At 48.6% G+C, this 16,910-nt stretch overlaps 1 protein-coding gene across 4 annotated transcripts in view; it reads right to left on the bottom strand.

Moving 5' to 3' along the window:
• The window catches only part of PML (PML nuclear body scaffold), a 49,709-nt gene that overhangs the window by 15,638 nt on the left and 17,161 nt on the right, over positions 1–16,910 (bottom strand). For all 4 annotated transcript variants that reach the window (XM_066342614.1, XM_066342611.1, XM_066342615.1 and 1 more), the window contains exons 3-6: positions 8,554–9,134; positions 7,008–7,078; positions 863–1,000; positions 221–479 (exon numbers count right to left, since the gene is read on the bottom strand). In XM_066342614.1, coding sequence (XP_066198711.1) covers positions 221–479; positions 863–1,000; positions 7,008–7,078; positions 8,554–9,134 — 1,049 coding nt within the window. The remainder of the gene's footprint in view (positions 1–220; positions 480–862; positions 1,001–7,007; positions 7,079–8,553; positions 9,135–16,910) is intronic.

Genomic DNA, 16,910 nt, shown 5'->3' with positions numbered 1-16,910 from the left:
AGGAACGTCCCCCATGGGACCCACACTTGGTGAAATAAACTCCACACACTCTCACCCCCAGCAAACAGTGGGTTCTCTTCACCCCATCTGGAGGGTAGAACACAGGGAATGCTGTTGGCTCTGGGCTCCCTGGCTGGGGTCAGCACGCAGAAGAGGGACCCCACCTAGCCCCTGGGGGGAAGCATGCAGGCCTCAGCCTCTGATGTCCTGACCTCCCTACCTGCCTCTCCTAAGTTGCCAGTCTCGTGGTTGCTGTTGAGTAGTAGTATCTCCTCAGTCTCTTTGGTGTGGTGGTCAAGGCTGGGGGGCCTCTCCAACAGGGGTGGTGAGATTGCTGTGGAGGTGCTAGGCCTGGGCTGCTCAGGGGAGCTGCCAGCCGCCCTGGCCTCCTTCTCTTCCTCGGCTTCCATCTTGATGACCTTCCTGGGGCACTCGGTCTGGCAGGACTTCCTCTTCTGTGGTGTGGCTATGTTGGAGACCTGTACAGTGTGGAGTCACAGTGATGGGTAAGAAGCTTCCAGGGGCCCTAGGGTGGGCAGAGACCAAGACCCAGGCGGCAGGGGCCTGTGGCCGGCCACTCCGCTCTTCCCCATGCAGAGCCTGCCACTCTCCACACAGGAAGCCCTCCCAGGGTACCATGCACACTGGCCCAGCCCGCTAACCACTGGCCTTTGCCTGTCCTGGGAGTGGCTCATATGCTTAGAGTAGAAGGCAACTAACTGCCTGACAGGGTGGCCAAGGGCAAGGAAGGGCATAGAGAGGAGGTGCTGACTAAGGTCTGGATTCTCATCCAGCTCTACCTCTTATTGCCTGGTGGAATCCGGGCTCTCAGAAGGGGAGGTGGGCACGGGGGAGAACTTACCTCCCTGTAGGAGGGGTCTTTGATGGAGTAGGCATACATGGGCACAGGGTGTGTGCCGGGCACTGACTGTACCATGGCTACAGACTGAGCCTCAGCCAGGCCCAGGGTCTGTGCTTGAGCCATCTGTGCCCCCTCTGGCTGCAAAATCAGGAAAGGAGAATCAGAAATGACTGGGCAGCAGGACAAGGGCTGAAAACCCAGGCCTGGGGTCAACCCAACCCCCAGGCTGCCGGGTCTGAAGCCCAGAGCCCATAGGGACTAGGAGCCTTCCCCACAGCCTCCATGGCTTCCCCTCATGACCCTGCGGTGCTGGCAACCAGATTAATTGCCCAGCAACACCTCACAGTTTGCTCAACATCTAGCCCACAGAGCTCCCTGCCGCACAGCTGTCACAGGAAGGACACCCTTCCACTGAGCTGAAACTGGTCTCCCTCTGCCTAGATAAACATGGCCATTACGCACCTTGGACAGATCACCTGAAACTCATGAGAGGTCTCAGTCCCCCTCCATACATGGGAAGAGCCATGCTGTCTACTGCATGGGGTAGTTGGAAGAAGTACATTGCTAAGTAAGACACCGGCAAGAGCACCTGGAACTCAGCCCCGATGATGACGGCAGAGTTTTTGTTACTACTCTGCTCCCAGCACAGGTCTGAGTGCTTCCCATACCCATCCCAAAATGAAGCAAAGGTTGATCTTCCAAAAGTCAGACACAGAATTCTTGTGTGATTCAACAATTCTACTCCTAAGTACAATTCTACCCAAAGAAGCAGAAAGCAGACATTCAAACAAAAACCTGCACGTGAATGCCCACAGCAGTCCTATTCACAATAGCCAAAAACTGTCAACACAAGGTGGTCTCCCATACACTGGAATATTATTTGGCCATAAACAGGGATGACATCCTGATACACATATGGGAATGAACCTTGAACACATTGTGCTGAGTGAAAAGCCAGCCACAAAAGGATATACATTGTCTATTTCCATCTCTGTGAAATATCCTGAATCCCTAACTACACAGAGACAGAAAGCAGCTTGCTGGTTGCCAGGAGGTAGGGGCAGGCACAACTAGGGAGTGGCCACTTCATAGCTTCAGGTTTCCTTTTGGGGTAATGGAAATACCTTGGAATTAGATAGGTGGGGTGGTTGTACAAGCTTGTGAGTATCCCAAGTGTCACTAAATTGTACACTTTAAAATGGTTAAAACAGTGAGCTTTCTTTATGTGAATTTTAACCCCAATGAAAAGAAAAACCCTGGCTGGTTGGCTCAGTGGTAGAGCGTCGGCCTGGCATGCAGGGGTCCCGGGTTCAATTCCCGGCCAGGGCACACAGGAGAAGCGCCCATCTGCTTCTCCACCCCTCCCCCTCTCCTTCCTCTCTGTCTCTCTCTTCCCCTCCTGCAGCGAGGCTCCATTGGAGGAAAGATGGCCCGGGCACTGGGGATGGCTCCTTGGCCTCTGCCCCAGGAGCTAGAGTGGCTCTGGTCACGACAGAGCGACCCCCCCCCCCCCCGGAGGGGCAGAGCATCGCCCCCTGGTGGGCAGAGCGTCGCCCCTGGTGGGCGTGCCAGGTGGATCCTGGTCGGGCGCATGCGGGAGTCTGTCTGACTGTCTCTCCTCGTTTCCAGCTTCGGAAAAATACAAAAACCAAAAAACAAAAACAAAAAAAAAGAAATCATGGCTTAAGAAGAAAAAAAAGAGGTAGGTACCGTCCTGTGATGATCCCTAATCCACAGAGATGGGCACTGGAGCATAGGAGAGGGGAGGGAACTCCCATGTCACAAACCAAGGAAGGGCCCAGACTAGGGTTTGAGCCCCGTGTTCTGAAAGGGCAGCTCCCTCCCATGCCTGAACAGCTGGCTTTCCCTCTACCCTGTCTCCTTGACACTCATCAGTCCCCACCATCCTTCCCTGCTGTGTGACTCTGGCCTGCTGGACCACCTGCTGCACATGAATAACAGGGGAAGTGCAGCCTATAACAGGGGAGGCCAGACTCTTGTCCCTAATCGGACCCCTCGGTGCCCCAAACTCTATGTGAGCTCAGTGGATGGCCACCACTCAGGAACCTGCAGCCTGTGCACACAGAAAAGGATTCTGGCACAGCGAGCCCCCCCACCCCACCTCCCCTCCCCCCACCTCCCCCCCCCCCCCCCCCCCCCCCCCCCCCCCCGCCATCGGCACACCTGCCCTGGAAAAGGCAGGCGGCTGACTCTGAGATTACAAGGCTAGGGTTATGCTTTCCTTATTGGGACAAGCTCTGCCCCTCCTGTGGGGGAAGGACATGGCCAGGGGGACACCAGATATGACCTGGTCAAGCCTGAGCTGGGGTAGGCAGGGAAAAGGCCCAGTACAACGGGACTACGTGACAGGTATGGGACCTAAGCCAGGAACGGCTCTTCCTGGTATCTGCACTCCAACATGGGCGCCACAGTCTGCTGTCACAGTCTGACTTTCTTCTTTCCTCCCACCATCCTGGGTGTCTTTTGCTCAGCATCTTTACAAAAAGGGAGGAGAGTCGTCTTGGGGTCAGAGAATGAGGGCTGTGTGGAGGAAGGAGAGAGAATGGACAATCTCGGACTCTAGGGAGGGGCACAGTCTCCATTGATCGCCAGTGTGTCTCAAACTACACAGGGTTGGGCAAACGTAGGTTTACAGTGGTTTGTACAGAAAACAACACGTTAATAAACACAAGTATAAACTGTGTTTTGTATACTCACAATTGTAAACCTACTGTATACACTGTGACCCATTAGTGGATCATGAAAGCCATTGAGTGAGTCATGACCTGCACTTCTTATTTCATAAAAACAGAAAATATGATACTAGAGTAATCCCATGCAATAAGTATAATTTGTCCTTCAAAACTTCTGTTTTAGCTAGAGGTATGTGTGTGTGTCTACAAAGTGTTGACTAGATTTAAAATATATAAAAAGTATCAGTGAGAATGTGGAAACACTGGAAGCCCTGTGAACTGTTGGTGGGAGTATAGAATGGTGCAGCCACTAGAGAAACTGCAGGGCAGTGCCTCAATAAATTAAAAATAGAATTACCATATAATCCAGCAATTCCACTTATAGGTCAATTTTGTGTGATGTTGTGTATTTTATCACCATTAAAAAAACTGTGTTTTCTTTTTTAAGTTGAAAAGATCCTGCTCTCTCCTCTCATGTCTTGTAGGAACATGCTATGAAGACACGCAGAGTTAGAATGACAATTAGAGACAGCGAGGCGCCCTAGGTTGAAAGCCCTGAATGGACGCGAGTCCAGGGTCTCTCTGACCCATATTGGAGACAGTGGTAGTGGAAATAGCAAAACAGCAGTATAAGATTCAGCAACAGAAAATGTTTAGGCTGTCAGAACAGAGATTAGGAGTCAGCATGTTCCTTGTCCTTTACCCCTCGGAAACTTCCGCTGTCTGCTTCCTTAACTTATTTGTACTGGCTAATAAATATCTGAGTAAGGCTGGGGACGGGGCTTCAGTCCTCTGGCCTGCTGACCAGGACTGTTGCCTCCCCTTGGCCCCTTGGAGCATTTCAGCTGGTCTCTGGGTGGTTCACTGTCACAGTGACAATGTCTGGCTCTATGGGCTGCTGGCTTGTCAAAGACCTCTCCCCATGGGCCATGATCTCCCCAGAGGGAGGCTCCTCTGTGCCTCTATCCTGCCCTCCCTGACACCCATCCCCAACATTAATGAAGCAGGCACTTGTGAAGGCTCAGTAAAGGAAAAAAAAATCCCGATTTACAATCATTTTATAGCTTTAACGTTTATTTTTTTTTCATTAGAGTATTGTAATATCATTACAGAAAGAGCCTATGACAAACCAAGGAGAGGAAATGCTTGAGCCATCTCTGCACCCCCAATGGTCTTAGTCTAAGGCCTGTGGTCATGCTCTGTCAGCTCCACCTAGGCACACGGTCCTAACAGAGGGATGAGTGTTGTAACCAGAAGCCCAGCTCCCACCTCCTAAGGAAGGGGCCTGGGTCCAGTGGTTGCCTCCCTCCTGGCTGATGGACCTGACTCCTGGGACAGCCGGCCCATGCCTGCCTCACTGGAGCCGCCACACCTGTCCTTTGCACTGACAGTGTTACCTACTTCCTTTCCCCCAGCTCTACTGGTCTACCCACCCCTTCCTCCAGCCTATTACTTGAAGACTCTGCAAAAAGAGTCTTTTTTTGATGCTCTAAGTTCAAATGACTTAGTAGTGGGTTGTGAGAGGTCACCTTAAGATAAAGACCCAGCAAAATGCTAGACCTTACATGGGCAATAGGGGCTCCCTTGCTGTGCATCAACCAGCAGCTGGTGCCTGGAAGACAACTAAGGTCTGTGGACCTAGGGACTTCCCACTATTATTCATATGCTCTCTCTGGGGACCTTTTCACCCTAGCACTGCAGGTAACACAAAACCGCCTAAACATGCATCGACAGAGAAGTGGCCTAATGTATGCCACATCCACTCAATGGACTACTACAGTGTTGCAAGAAGGCACCAGGAGGAAACACTTCATCAGGTGAAAAGCCTGGTGCACAGTACTATGCTACCCACATGCAAAGAAAGAGTGGAAAAAGCAAGTATCTGTAATTGTATTTACTTATAATTACACAAAGAAATTCTTGAAGGATATATAATACGTTAATAAAGATAGATATGTGGGCATAAGAGCTGACAGACAGATGGGGGATAAAGGTGAGAGTGAGACATTTATTGCTACGTTTTTATTTCTAACCACGATTATATTACCTATCTAAAAATTAAAATGTCATATTTCAATCTTTTTTTTAATTTTTAAAAGATTTTATGTATTGATTTTATAGGGCGGGGGGCAAAAAGTATCAACTCATAGTTGTTTCACTTCAGTTGTTCATCGATTGCTTGTTGCTTGCTGTATGTGCCATGACCAGGCAAGCCCAGGGTTTCAAACTGGCAACCTCAGCGTTCCAGGTCGACACTCTATCCACTGTGCCACCACAGGTCAGGCATTTTTTTTTTTAACTTTTCAAGCTGTGTATATGGGGATGCAATACCCAAGGCAGGAGTTGGCTTCTAGTCTGGCCCCTAGTTCACCATGTGGCCTTGGGTTAAACCACACCTTCTCTCTGGGCCTTTCATCCTCTGTAAAAGAGGGGGTTAGATGCCATGCTCTCTCCTAGCTCTAAAACTCTCAGATCCAAAATTCTGCCTCCTCCAGGAAGCCTTTCCTGATTGCCCCAGTCTTTACCAATTTCTTTCTCCTATGGGCCATGCCATAGCAAAGCAAGGAAGTCTTGCCACTCTGACTACCCCCACCAGAAGACCTGCTTTCCATGGATGGTTGATAAGTTCTGGGCCTAGATCGTGGACAGACAGGCATATGCAAAGCTGGATGAGCAAGATGGGGAGGAGACCAGATGCCTGGTCCTGGAAGGAACCTAGAAAGCTGACCTTGGTGTAGAACCCAAGAGGGCAAGTCAAAGGGGTGCCACTGCATTTCTACCCAGGGAACCACTCAAGTCAGAACAGTCCAGAGATGAGAGCGACTACCTTTAAGAATGAGCGAGATTCCTCCTTAGAGGACTATGTATGAAAGCTGAGCAGAAACAGGTCAGGAGCACTGCAGGGGAACGCCAACATTAGAGGGGGAACGGGCATCTTCCTACTTTGAGAAACTATGGTTTTTGGCTATATGCTAGCTCAGAAAAGCACACTGATAGAACCCAGGCTTCTGGTGGAGGTCTGACTCCTGGTCCCACTCTCCATTCCTTTCCAAGAACCATGTGTGGGGGAAGAGGAAGGAAAGGTCCATATGCTGGACCCAAGAAGAGGCTCATATATCTGAGGTGGCATGCAGGGAAGCGAGAGGTCATCAGGGGTACCTATCAGTGACCACCTCCTTCACCTCCTGTCCACCCCCGGCTCTAACTGCTCCTGAATCCATCAAGAGGTCATGTCCTATCAAGAGCTACTGCGGCATTTAGGAACCCAGAGCAAGCCAGCCCCTCCTTTCATCCACTTGCTGTCCATTTCTCATTCACTCTCCCTACTCTATTGCCTGTAGACACAGATATAGCAAGACTCGAATTCCTTTCTGACACAGGGGAACTCCCAACCTGCCTGACCGGCTGGACTGCATGCACTACCTCCCTGTCAGCCCTCAAACCCATCTCACCTGGTCAATGTCAATTTTCTCCCTGGGAGTGCTGGCAGCCTCTAGGCTGGCTCTCCTAGGTAAAGCTGCACCTGGAAAATATAGAGATCATAAGAAGGTCAGTGACATCACTGGTGTATTCTGGCTTGGAATAGTAACAGAGGGAGAAAGGGAATGTCCCTGTTGTTTTTCCTGGAGCCCCACAGAGGGGCTAGGAGTTGGAAGGACAGTTCCCTGACTGCACTGGGCATGAACCCAGCCAGAAGGGAGAAGGGTGCCATCAGTAAGCACTTGTCTTTGGCCCCAAACAACAAGTGCACCTCTCTATCTGTGGGCCAGCACCGAAGCCAGGTGTAAACAATGCTGAAGGTGTCACTGCTCACCGACTTCTCTGCCTACAGTGAGAGCTCCATGCTATTCTTCCAATCCACAGCCTGGCTTTTATTAAATTTAATCTAAATCTCTCATGCTTTAGATTAAAATATGTAACTCCTTTCTTGGCCACTGCCCAACTACAAAACCCAAGGCAAGCTGTTTAAAAGTCTGTGGGGTCATTTTCTGTTTATGGGGAGGCATTCACCACCTAGGTGGAGAAGGCACAAGGCCACGCCCACTCTAGGGCTAGAGTTTTATGAGCCTATGTCCATCAGACCCAAAGGCAGGAGGGAGTGAGCTCTCCATCACTTGCACCTGCCCTGGGGCTTTATGATTCTTAGGCTCCCTCCCCTTTTTCACACCAGCTGTCCAGAGTTCAGATTCCAGCCTAGAGAGTTCATCAAAAAGCTATTAAAGCCTCCTCACCCTGGAGGCCCTCTTGCGCACCCCAACCCCTTGAAATCTCTTGAAAGAATATTCAGCTCTGCAGAGCTGCTACAACTCCTGAATCAGGACCACAGAGCCAAGTACTCTCTCTTTCTCCTGTTATGTGATATGCCCCCATTTTTGTCTCCCAGCTGGACTGGACAACTTGAGCTGAAGAACTGGCCTGTTTTCCACTTCCCAAGTGCCCGATACTCGGCAGGGCCCACAACGTGGCAGTTGGTCCAGATGGCAGGCCATTCTGGGGGTAAATGATCTTCTCCATTAAGCCACAGTGTGCTTTGGGGAAGCACCCAGCCACCCCAGGGTGTTTTCTCAGCCCACTTCCACCCCAACCTCAGATTCCAGTTGACTTCTCTGTTGCTGAACACAGGTGGCCTAAGAGAACCTCTTGGAATGAATGGTTGGTCCCTCTGGAGCTAAAATGATATCGGATCTAGTTCTTGGCTTTGAAGTTTCTTAACTTCCCCAGCAGCCACAAGATCACAGCTAACCTACAGTCTTGTAAATTAGTAAAACATGACCCCTCTGGGTGGGTGCAGCCTCTTTTCGCCCTATATCCTGCGTCCTGGAACCTATGATGTGATCAAACCCAAGAGACAATGAAAAAACAAAACAAAACAAAATCCAGTTTCCTTTTCTGTCACAAGGAAATAATCTTTTCCGCCCCCGCCATCCCCAGAGAGCAGCAAGGCACAAGCTCTTAAATGTTAAACAGGCTAGCCATGAGGGTGGCTTGGGTGCTTACCTGTCCCACGGGTGATGCAAGAGACAAGGTCCTGCAAGCGCACCTTAAATTCGTCGAAGCTGTCAGTGCGCACGGCAGCCTGCAGACCCTGGGGCTCTTCCTGGCGCAGGCTGCACAACGCCTCACGCAGGAAGCTATGCAAGTCCAGCACCTCCTGGTCGGAGGCGTAGCGTTTCATCCTCTGCACAAGGGTGCTGCCCAGGCGGATGCGCTGCAGCACCGAGTCCAGGTGGCTTAAATGGCCAGCGATTTTCCTGTAGTTGCGCTGGTACTGCGCATTCACCGCCTCCAGCAGCTCTGTCTCTTGTGCCTGTACGTGTGTTATTAGCTGGCGCACGCTCTCGCGGATCAGCTCCTCCATGTTGGTGCGCATGCGCCCCAGCTGACAGCTGGCTGAACGCATCTGCGCCTGCACCTCACCGAAGGCGTGGTCCTGCTCCTGTAGTGCCTGCGTCATGGCGTCCAGTTCCTCCTGCCGCTGCTGGATCTCTGTGCTGATGTCGCACTTGAGGTCCGTGTGGCTGGTATCCAGGAGCGCACAAGAGCAGCACAGCGGCTTGGAGCAGCCTCGGCAGTAGATGCTGTGGATGAACGAGGCAGCACTGATTGAGGGCTCTCCTGCTTTTTTCCTCCTCTAAGTTTTTATTAAATTCCTCTTTTAAAAAAACGACAAAACTGCCTGACCAGGTGGTGGCACAGTGGATAGAAAGTCAGACTGGGATGCGGAGGACCCAGGTTCGAGACCCCCGAGGTCGCCAGCTTGAGCGCGGGCTCATCTGGCTTGAGCAAAGCTCACCAGCTTGGACCCAAGGTCTCTGGCTCGAGCAAGGGGTTACTCAGTCTGCTGTAGCCCCACAGTCAAGGCACATATGAGAAAGCAATCAATGAACAACTAGCAGGCGTCCCCAAACTGCGGCCCCCTGAGGCCATTTATCCAGCCCCCACTGCACTTCTGGAAGGGGCACCTCTTTCATTGGTGGTCAGTGAGAGGACCACTGTATTTGGCAGCCCTCCAATGTTCTGAGGGACAGTGAACTGGCCCCCTGTGTAAAAAGTTTGGAGACCCCTGAAGGTGTCCCAACAAAAAACTAATGATTGATGCTTCTCATCTCTCACTATTCCTGTCTGTCTGTCCCTGTCTATCCCTCTCTCTCTCTCTCTCTGTCTCTGTAAAAAAAAAAAAGACAAAACATTGGCCCTGGCTGGGTTGTTAGGTGGCTAGAGCGTGATCCCAGTGCACTGAGGTCACAGGATCAGGGCACATAGCCCATGAGTGCACACCTAAGTGCAGCAATGAATTGTTGCTACTCTCTCTTTCTCCCTCTCTCCCCTTCTCCCTCCCTCCTTTCTTCTCTCTCTCTCTCTCTCTCTCAAATCAATGGAAAACATTTTTTTTTTAAATCACAAAACTTTGAATCATGGTATGTTTCCAGGTTTGTACTTTCCCCAATTCAGTGTTTGTGGTTATGGTGATAGTATCCAAACTACCAGTGAAGCATTAGAATATAAAAGAGTTACTAAAGTAACAATGGCTAACCTCCATAAAACAATGCAAAGATGTGTGTGTGTGTGTGTGTGTGTGTGTGTGTGTGTGTGTGTGTGTACACACATATTTAAAACCAATTATCTCTTCCCACCACTTTTAAATTTCCTTTCCCTCCATCGGAGGTAACCAGGTGACCATGGTTGCATACTGGGTACATCCTTCCACACCGTTCTCCACTCAAGCTGCCTACCACAGATATCCAGCCTATGCAGCTGCTGGCAGGAGTCTAAGGACTTCATACATTTCATCCCACTTCATCCTCCCTAGAGCCAGGTAAGGGAGAATGATTGTGATCCTCATTACACAAGTGGAAAAACAGAGACATTCAGAGGTTCTAATAATGGCTCAGATAAATTGAGGAGGGGTGTTGATGCCTGTATTAAAAAAAATGAGATCAAAGACCCCTGGCTGGGTAACTCAGTTGGTAGAGCATCGTCCTGATAGGCCAAAGGTGCGGGTTCCATCCTGGGTCAGGGCCCATACAAGAATCAGTGAATGAATGCATAAATAAGTGGAACAACAAATCGATGCCTTCCTCTTTCTCGCATTAAAATCAATTTAAAAAAACTTTTTTTAAATGAGATGTTATACCATTACTTTGTAACTTCCTCCTTTAATTTAATTTTCATTCAGGACATTGAATGAAATATAGGTCTTTTAAGTATAGATCTAATGTATTTTCTTTCATAGTTCATTACATTCCAGATGGACCACAACTGACTGTCATTGTCCTGTTAACTGATATTACAGCGATTTCCTGTTTATGTATTTTTTTTCCTTTTCTTTCTTTTTTGTCTTTTTCTTTTTTGGCCAATATGGACAATGCTTTTTGTAGCCTAATGTCTGGATGCTTTTGCTTCTATGAAATAGATTCCAAAAAAGGTATTGCTAGATCAAAGAATGTGTGTATTTTTATTTAACAGACTTCAGCTAGCACACAATTCCATAGCATTTACTATGTATCAGGCAGAATCATCAACGTAACAAATTTTAACTCATTTAATCCTCCTAAAATCCTATGGGGTAGGAACTATTATTATGCCTATTTTAAAGGTGCAGAAACTGAACAAGAAGTAAAATTAGGATGATCAGGAGTATTAAATGAGTTAATTTATATAAAAGGTTAGAACAGTGACTAGCAGGTAATAAGTGTTCAATACATGTATTATGGTGTGTATTTTAAGTAAAAAAAAATCAAGGTGCAGACGTGCTATATGCCAAATATTCTGGATATTCTGGATGTACAGGATGTTACCTTTTGTGTGAGGAGAAAAAGAAGAATATATTCATATTTAATTATATTTGATAAAGAAATCTCTGAAGGATACATAATAAAAGTAGTTATGGAGGGGGCTGGGTAGATGTGGAGGGAGATACTTCACTGTTTGCCTTTTAGATTGCGTTCATGTTTGAGCTTTGTGAATACAGTACCTGTTTTTAAATTAAAGAACAAGCCTGAATAGAGCACAGTGGATAGAGCATCGGCCTAGAATGCAGGACTCAGGTTTGAAATCCCAGGGTCACTAACTTGAGCATGGGGTAGCTAGCTTGAGCATGGGATCAGAGACATGACCCCATGGTCACTGGCTTAAGCCCAAAGGATTGAGCAAGGGGTCACTGGTTTGGCTGGAGCCTCCCAGTCAAGGCACATATGAGAAAGCAATCAATGAACAACTAAGGTGATGCAACTGTGGGTGGATGCTTCTTGTCTCTCTCCCTTCCTGTCTCTCTCTTGCTCACTAAAAGAATAATTAATTAATTAATTAAAGAATGGAATACTAATAAATCGGGCAACTTTACAGGATATAGAAATAAAGGACTACGAACTAGAGCAGCTGTCATTTTTCTGTTTGGACCTATAGGAAAGGGCCTGAGTCTGAAGTCAGCTCCCTTTCCTTAGAAAGTGTGTTCCAAGCCAAGAAGGGGCACACCTCAGGTGGCCTGGCTGGAAGGAGAACAAGGGTTTCTGGGTCAGCCCTGGCCAGGTGGTAGAGCATTGCCCAGTGTGCCAAGCTTGATCCTGGGTCAGAGCACATATGAGAAGCAACCAATGAGTGCATAACTAAATGAAATAACAAGTTCATGCTTTCTCTCACCTCTCTCCCCCTTCCATCCTCTCTCCCTCTCAAATCAATGGAAAATTAAAACAAACAAACAAACAAAAACCTGGTTGACTCTAGTCTCTGCTGGGTTCTATTTCTAGGCCCCTTTAGCCCTGAATAGGGCCTCCCCTCTGGATAGACAACTGACATTCAGTCCTTTGTAAGTTAGTTAGCCTCCATCAAACCCTCTTGGTCCAAAAGCCACCAGCTTTCTGATAAAACTGAAGTGTAGACCCTGCAGTGGACTGACCATTATGGGGCTGTCCTAGGACTAGCAATGACCTTCTTGGCTAGGATTCCTTTACCCTCATTCACCTACTGCATTCTCAGCATTTTGGGGGAGCCAGCAGGGAGGTATACACCAGCTCACAGGGAGCATTATGCCAACACCACAGTCTTAACCAGTGGAGAGAGGAGTAGTTCTGGAAAGCTAAGATGGTCATTTGCTCCTAGAATACTCAAAGGAAGGAACTAAAACACCACAGAGTTAATAAAGAGCTTCTCAGCAAGGTGGCTAGATTATTCTAGAAGTAAGAGAAGAGCATAATTCTATCCCAGCAAAGCAAATTAAAAAAAAAATCTCCATGCTCCCATTCACAACAGCAATGTTTAAAGTGCTAAGAACAAACAAATTAAAAAAAAACCAACCTAGACATAATCCTAATAGGAAATAAGAAGGACTTAAAATATGGAGAAAAAGGACAAAAACACCTACCGAGAGAGAAAATCTAAAAAAACAGAAAAGTGTATCATGGTCCAGATTAGAGAGGCTAAATTTTTTTTTTTTTTTTTTTTTTTTTTTTTTTTTTTTTGTATTTTTCTGAAGCTGGAAACGGGGAGAGACAGTCAGACAGACTCCCGCATGCGCCCGACCGGGATCCACCCGGCATGCCCACCAGGGGCGACGCTCTGCCCACCAGGGGGCGATGCTCTGCCTCTCCGGGGCGTCGCTCTGCCGCGACCAGAGCCACTCTAGCGCCTGGGGCAGAGGCCAAGGAGCCATCCCCAGCACCCGGGACATCTTTGCTCCAATGGAGCCTTGGCTGCAGGAGGGGAAGAGAGAGACAGAGAGGAAGGAGGGGAGGGGGGTGGAGAAGCAAATGGGCGCTTCTCCTATGTGCCCTGGCCGGGAATCGAACCCGGGTCCCCCGCACGCCAGGCCGACGCTCTACCGCTGAGCCAACCGGCCAGGGCCGAGAGGCTAAATATTTTAATATTAATTCTCCTCAAGTTCACATAAAGGAGATTTCAAAACTTAACCAACTGATTCTAAATTTCACAGGATGGAATAAACAGATCGAACAGGTAAAGAAATCTCTGAAAAAAATCATTGTAAGGAAGGGGAGTTTTCTTTGCCAGATAACATGTTATAGAATTCCCATTATTAAAACAGTGTGGTGCTAGCCTAAGACTCAATAGAAGGGTCAGCAGAACAGACCAGATAGTCCTGAAATGGGCCCTGGTATCTATCTATAAGAATGTATATTTTATATAATAAAGAAAGCATACCAATCTAATGGACATTAAGGGGGTTTTCAACGATTGGAATTGGGAAAAGTGGCTGGGGTGGGGGTGGGGGGAATCAAGTTAGAGCTTTGCTCCATAAATACGCCAAGATACATTTCTGACAGCTCCAAGTTAAATACGGAAATATCCCATAGAGATACCATAGTTGACTATTCTCATAACAGTAAAGACTTTTATAACCACATCAGAAATGGAAGAAATCACACAATCATCTGATGCAAAAACCACCAAAAAACTCAACAATGTCTATTTTTCATAAAGATATTCATGACTTCCTATAAGAAAAGCAGATTATGGGACATACGTGTTGTTCACTTGTTTTCGATAATTAGAGACAGCCTGAAGGAAAGGAAAGTCTATATGGATAGGAGAGTTACCTCTCTTTTTTCCCCAGCCTCTTCCCACCCTGTTTAGATTTTCTATAAGTTTCTAATCAATTTCAAGCAGAGGAATTTGGATTTCAAACAGGAGTTGATGTTGAACCCTCAAAGACCATTCCATATAGGAATTACCCACAAAGCTCTTCCTCTTTTTCCCCAAGATGGGCTGTTTCACTTATCACTTTATGCCTATTCAATGAATTGACTACGCTGTTAATATTTTACTGGGAGCCCCATGTTTCCCAGGTTCTCAATCTTCCCATCCTTTTTTTTTTATTCAGTGAGAGGAGGGGAGACATAGAGACAGACTCCCACATGTGCCCCAACGGGGACCCACCTGGCAAGCCCACTAGGGGGTGATGCTCTGCCCATTTGGGCATTGCTCCATTGCTTAGCAACCAAGCTCTTCTTAGCGCCTGAGGTGGAGGGAGGCCTTGGAGCTATCCTCAGAGCCCAGAGCCAACTCACTCTAATTGAGCAATGGGTACAGGAGGAGAAGAGAGAAAGAGAGCAATGACAGAGGGAGGGGCATGGAGGGGTGGAGAAGCAAATGGGCACTTCTCCTGTATGCTCTGACCGGGAATTGAACCCAGATATCCACATGCCAGGCCGACGCTCTACCACTTATCCAACCAGCCAGGGCCTTCAATCTTCCCATCCTAAAGCGGCTTCTGTCTGAACTGTCATGCCGGAGGCTGTCTGACAGCAGAAAGGGTGTGAGACTCGGACCTGAATCTGAGCTCTTCCGATTTTTGGCCATGAGGCCTTGAGGAAATTACTTTCTGTTTCTGCATTTCCATTTGCCCTTCTATAAAATGGGGATAAGGATGCCTCTCTTAGTCTGTTGCAAGGACAAATTTGGGCTGTTATATGTGAAATGATCAGCATGGTGCCAGGTATATACTAGATGTTCTAGAACCATCAAAGAAGAGGGGGCACTAATTACACATATACACATGGGTAGCCCCACTATTGGGTGAGCCTCTCGACCTCAGGCAGTAAGGAAATGTCAGCACCAAGTGTGGTCTCTGGGCTGCCCCTTTCCCAGTCTGGTCAAGCCACCCCACTCCAGCCATACCTCCTGCTGGGACCAGGGCGGCATGCCAATTCTGCTGTTCTAGAATATAGGGTACCTCAGAAATGCAGGAAGCAAAAACCCTATGAAAATAGGGCCAGTCACTCCCCGAGCAGGACACCAGGGAAGGGCCTGGCTTCCCGAACACAACTGAAAAGCTCTCCACTCCACTCTACCTCCCCCCACCCAACCCCCACAAGAGCCGACTAGGGGGATCTTCCACCTTGGTGGAGTAGCAAAAGGAGCAGCCTCCTTTGAAAACTCAAGTAATTAGCTAGAGGGCATTTAAAGGGACCCATCAGTCACTTACACAGTAGTACAAATGCATTTAATCAGACTGGTTTCCTGCTATCTCCTGGGTGACCCAGTGGAGGAAACAAGACTTCTGAAACCAGGAGAAGAGATAGGTAATTGTAGATCCTGGGACACTCCCAGAGAGCACAAGCATTAGCCCTATGGCAACCATTCCTTGGTTGAGAAGAAGGTGGCTGAGATGGAGGAAAAACCTGAGGGCTTAGAGAGGAAGATACTAAAGACACTAGGAAGAAACTAGTTAAGAGAAGCAGCAAGGGAAGAGCAGAAGCCTTGTCTGTTTCACACTCTTACTGTCTCATGCTACCCCCACACCCAAAACTGAAGACAAGCAAGTTTGTGCTTCTCCTTTCCCACTCTCTTACAGGGGTCCCTGCTCCCAAGACACAGGCTGGCATATGAACGGTATACAATGTTCTATCGGGCCACATCACTCATTTAGTAGGTAGCAGGTGCACTGCATTGCAGGTGCCCTGCCCCCCCCATGGCAGTGAATGGCACTATCCACAATTCAAAGATCACTAGAGCCAAGACCACATAGACAAGTACAGTGATGATCAAGATTCTCAAAGCAGGCCCTGGCCGGTTGGCTCAGTGGTAGAGCGTCGGCCTGGCGTGCAGGAGTCCCGGGTTTGATTCCTGGCCAGGGCACACAGGAGAAGCGCCCATCTGCTTCTCCACCCCTCCCCCTCTCCTTCCTCTCTGTCTCTCTCTTCCCTTCCCGCAGCCAAGGCTCCACTGGAGCAAAGTTGGCCCAGGCGCTGAGGATGGCTTTGTGGCCTCTGCCTCAGGCGCTAGAATGGCCGATTGCGGCAGAGTGACTAGAGTTAAAAATTAAATGTTAATAGAATCTGGTGAGATAGAAACAGGCAGTGAATCCTATGTGACACAACCAGTTTTGATATTCTCAAGTACTTTTATAAAAATGGGTATATAGTGATTTTATGTAGCTTTGAACGCATACTGTGATCTTTGTTACTCATTCAATAGTCATTAAATAAGTTTCTCCCCAATTGTAGTTAATACTGTTAAGATTAGTTAACCTGAAAAACCCCCTCTAAAATAATAAATTAAAAACTGTTAATACAGGCCCTGGCCGGTTGGCTCAGCGGTAGAGCGTCGGCCTGGTGTGCGGGGGACCCGGGTTCGATTCCCGGCCAGGGCACACAGGAGAAGCGCCCATTTGCTTCTCCACCCCCCCCCCCTCCTTCCTCTCTGTCTCTCTCTTCGCCTCCCGCAGCCAAGGCTCCACTGGAGCAAAGATGGCCCGGGCACTGAGGATGGTTCCTTGGCCTCTGCCCCAGGTGCTAGAGTGGCTCTGGTCGCGGCAGAGCGACGCCCCGGAGGGGCAGAGCATCGCCCCCTGGTGGGCGTGCCGGGTGGATCCCGGTCGGGTGCATGCGGAAGTCTGTCTG

Source organism: Saccopteryx leptura, chromosome 6 (assembly GCF_036850995.1).
Source record: "Saccopteryx leptura isolate mSacLep1 chromosome 6, mSacLep1_pri_phased_curated, whole genome shotgun sequence".
In the NCBI taxonomy this organism is placed as follows: domain Eukaryota; kingdom Metazoa; phylum Chordata; class Mammalia; order Chiroptera; family Emballonuridae; genus Saccopteryx; species Saccopteryx leptura.
Note: the sequence above shows the minus strand (reverse complement) of the source record. Positions and strands in the feature narration are given on the sequence as shown.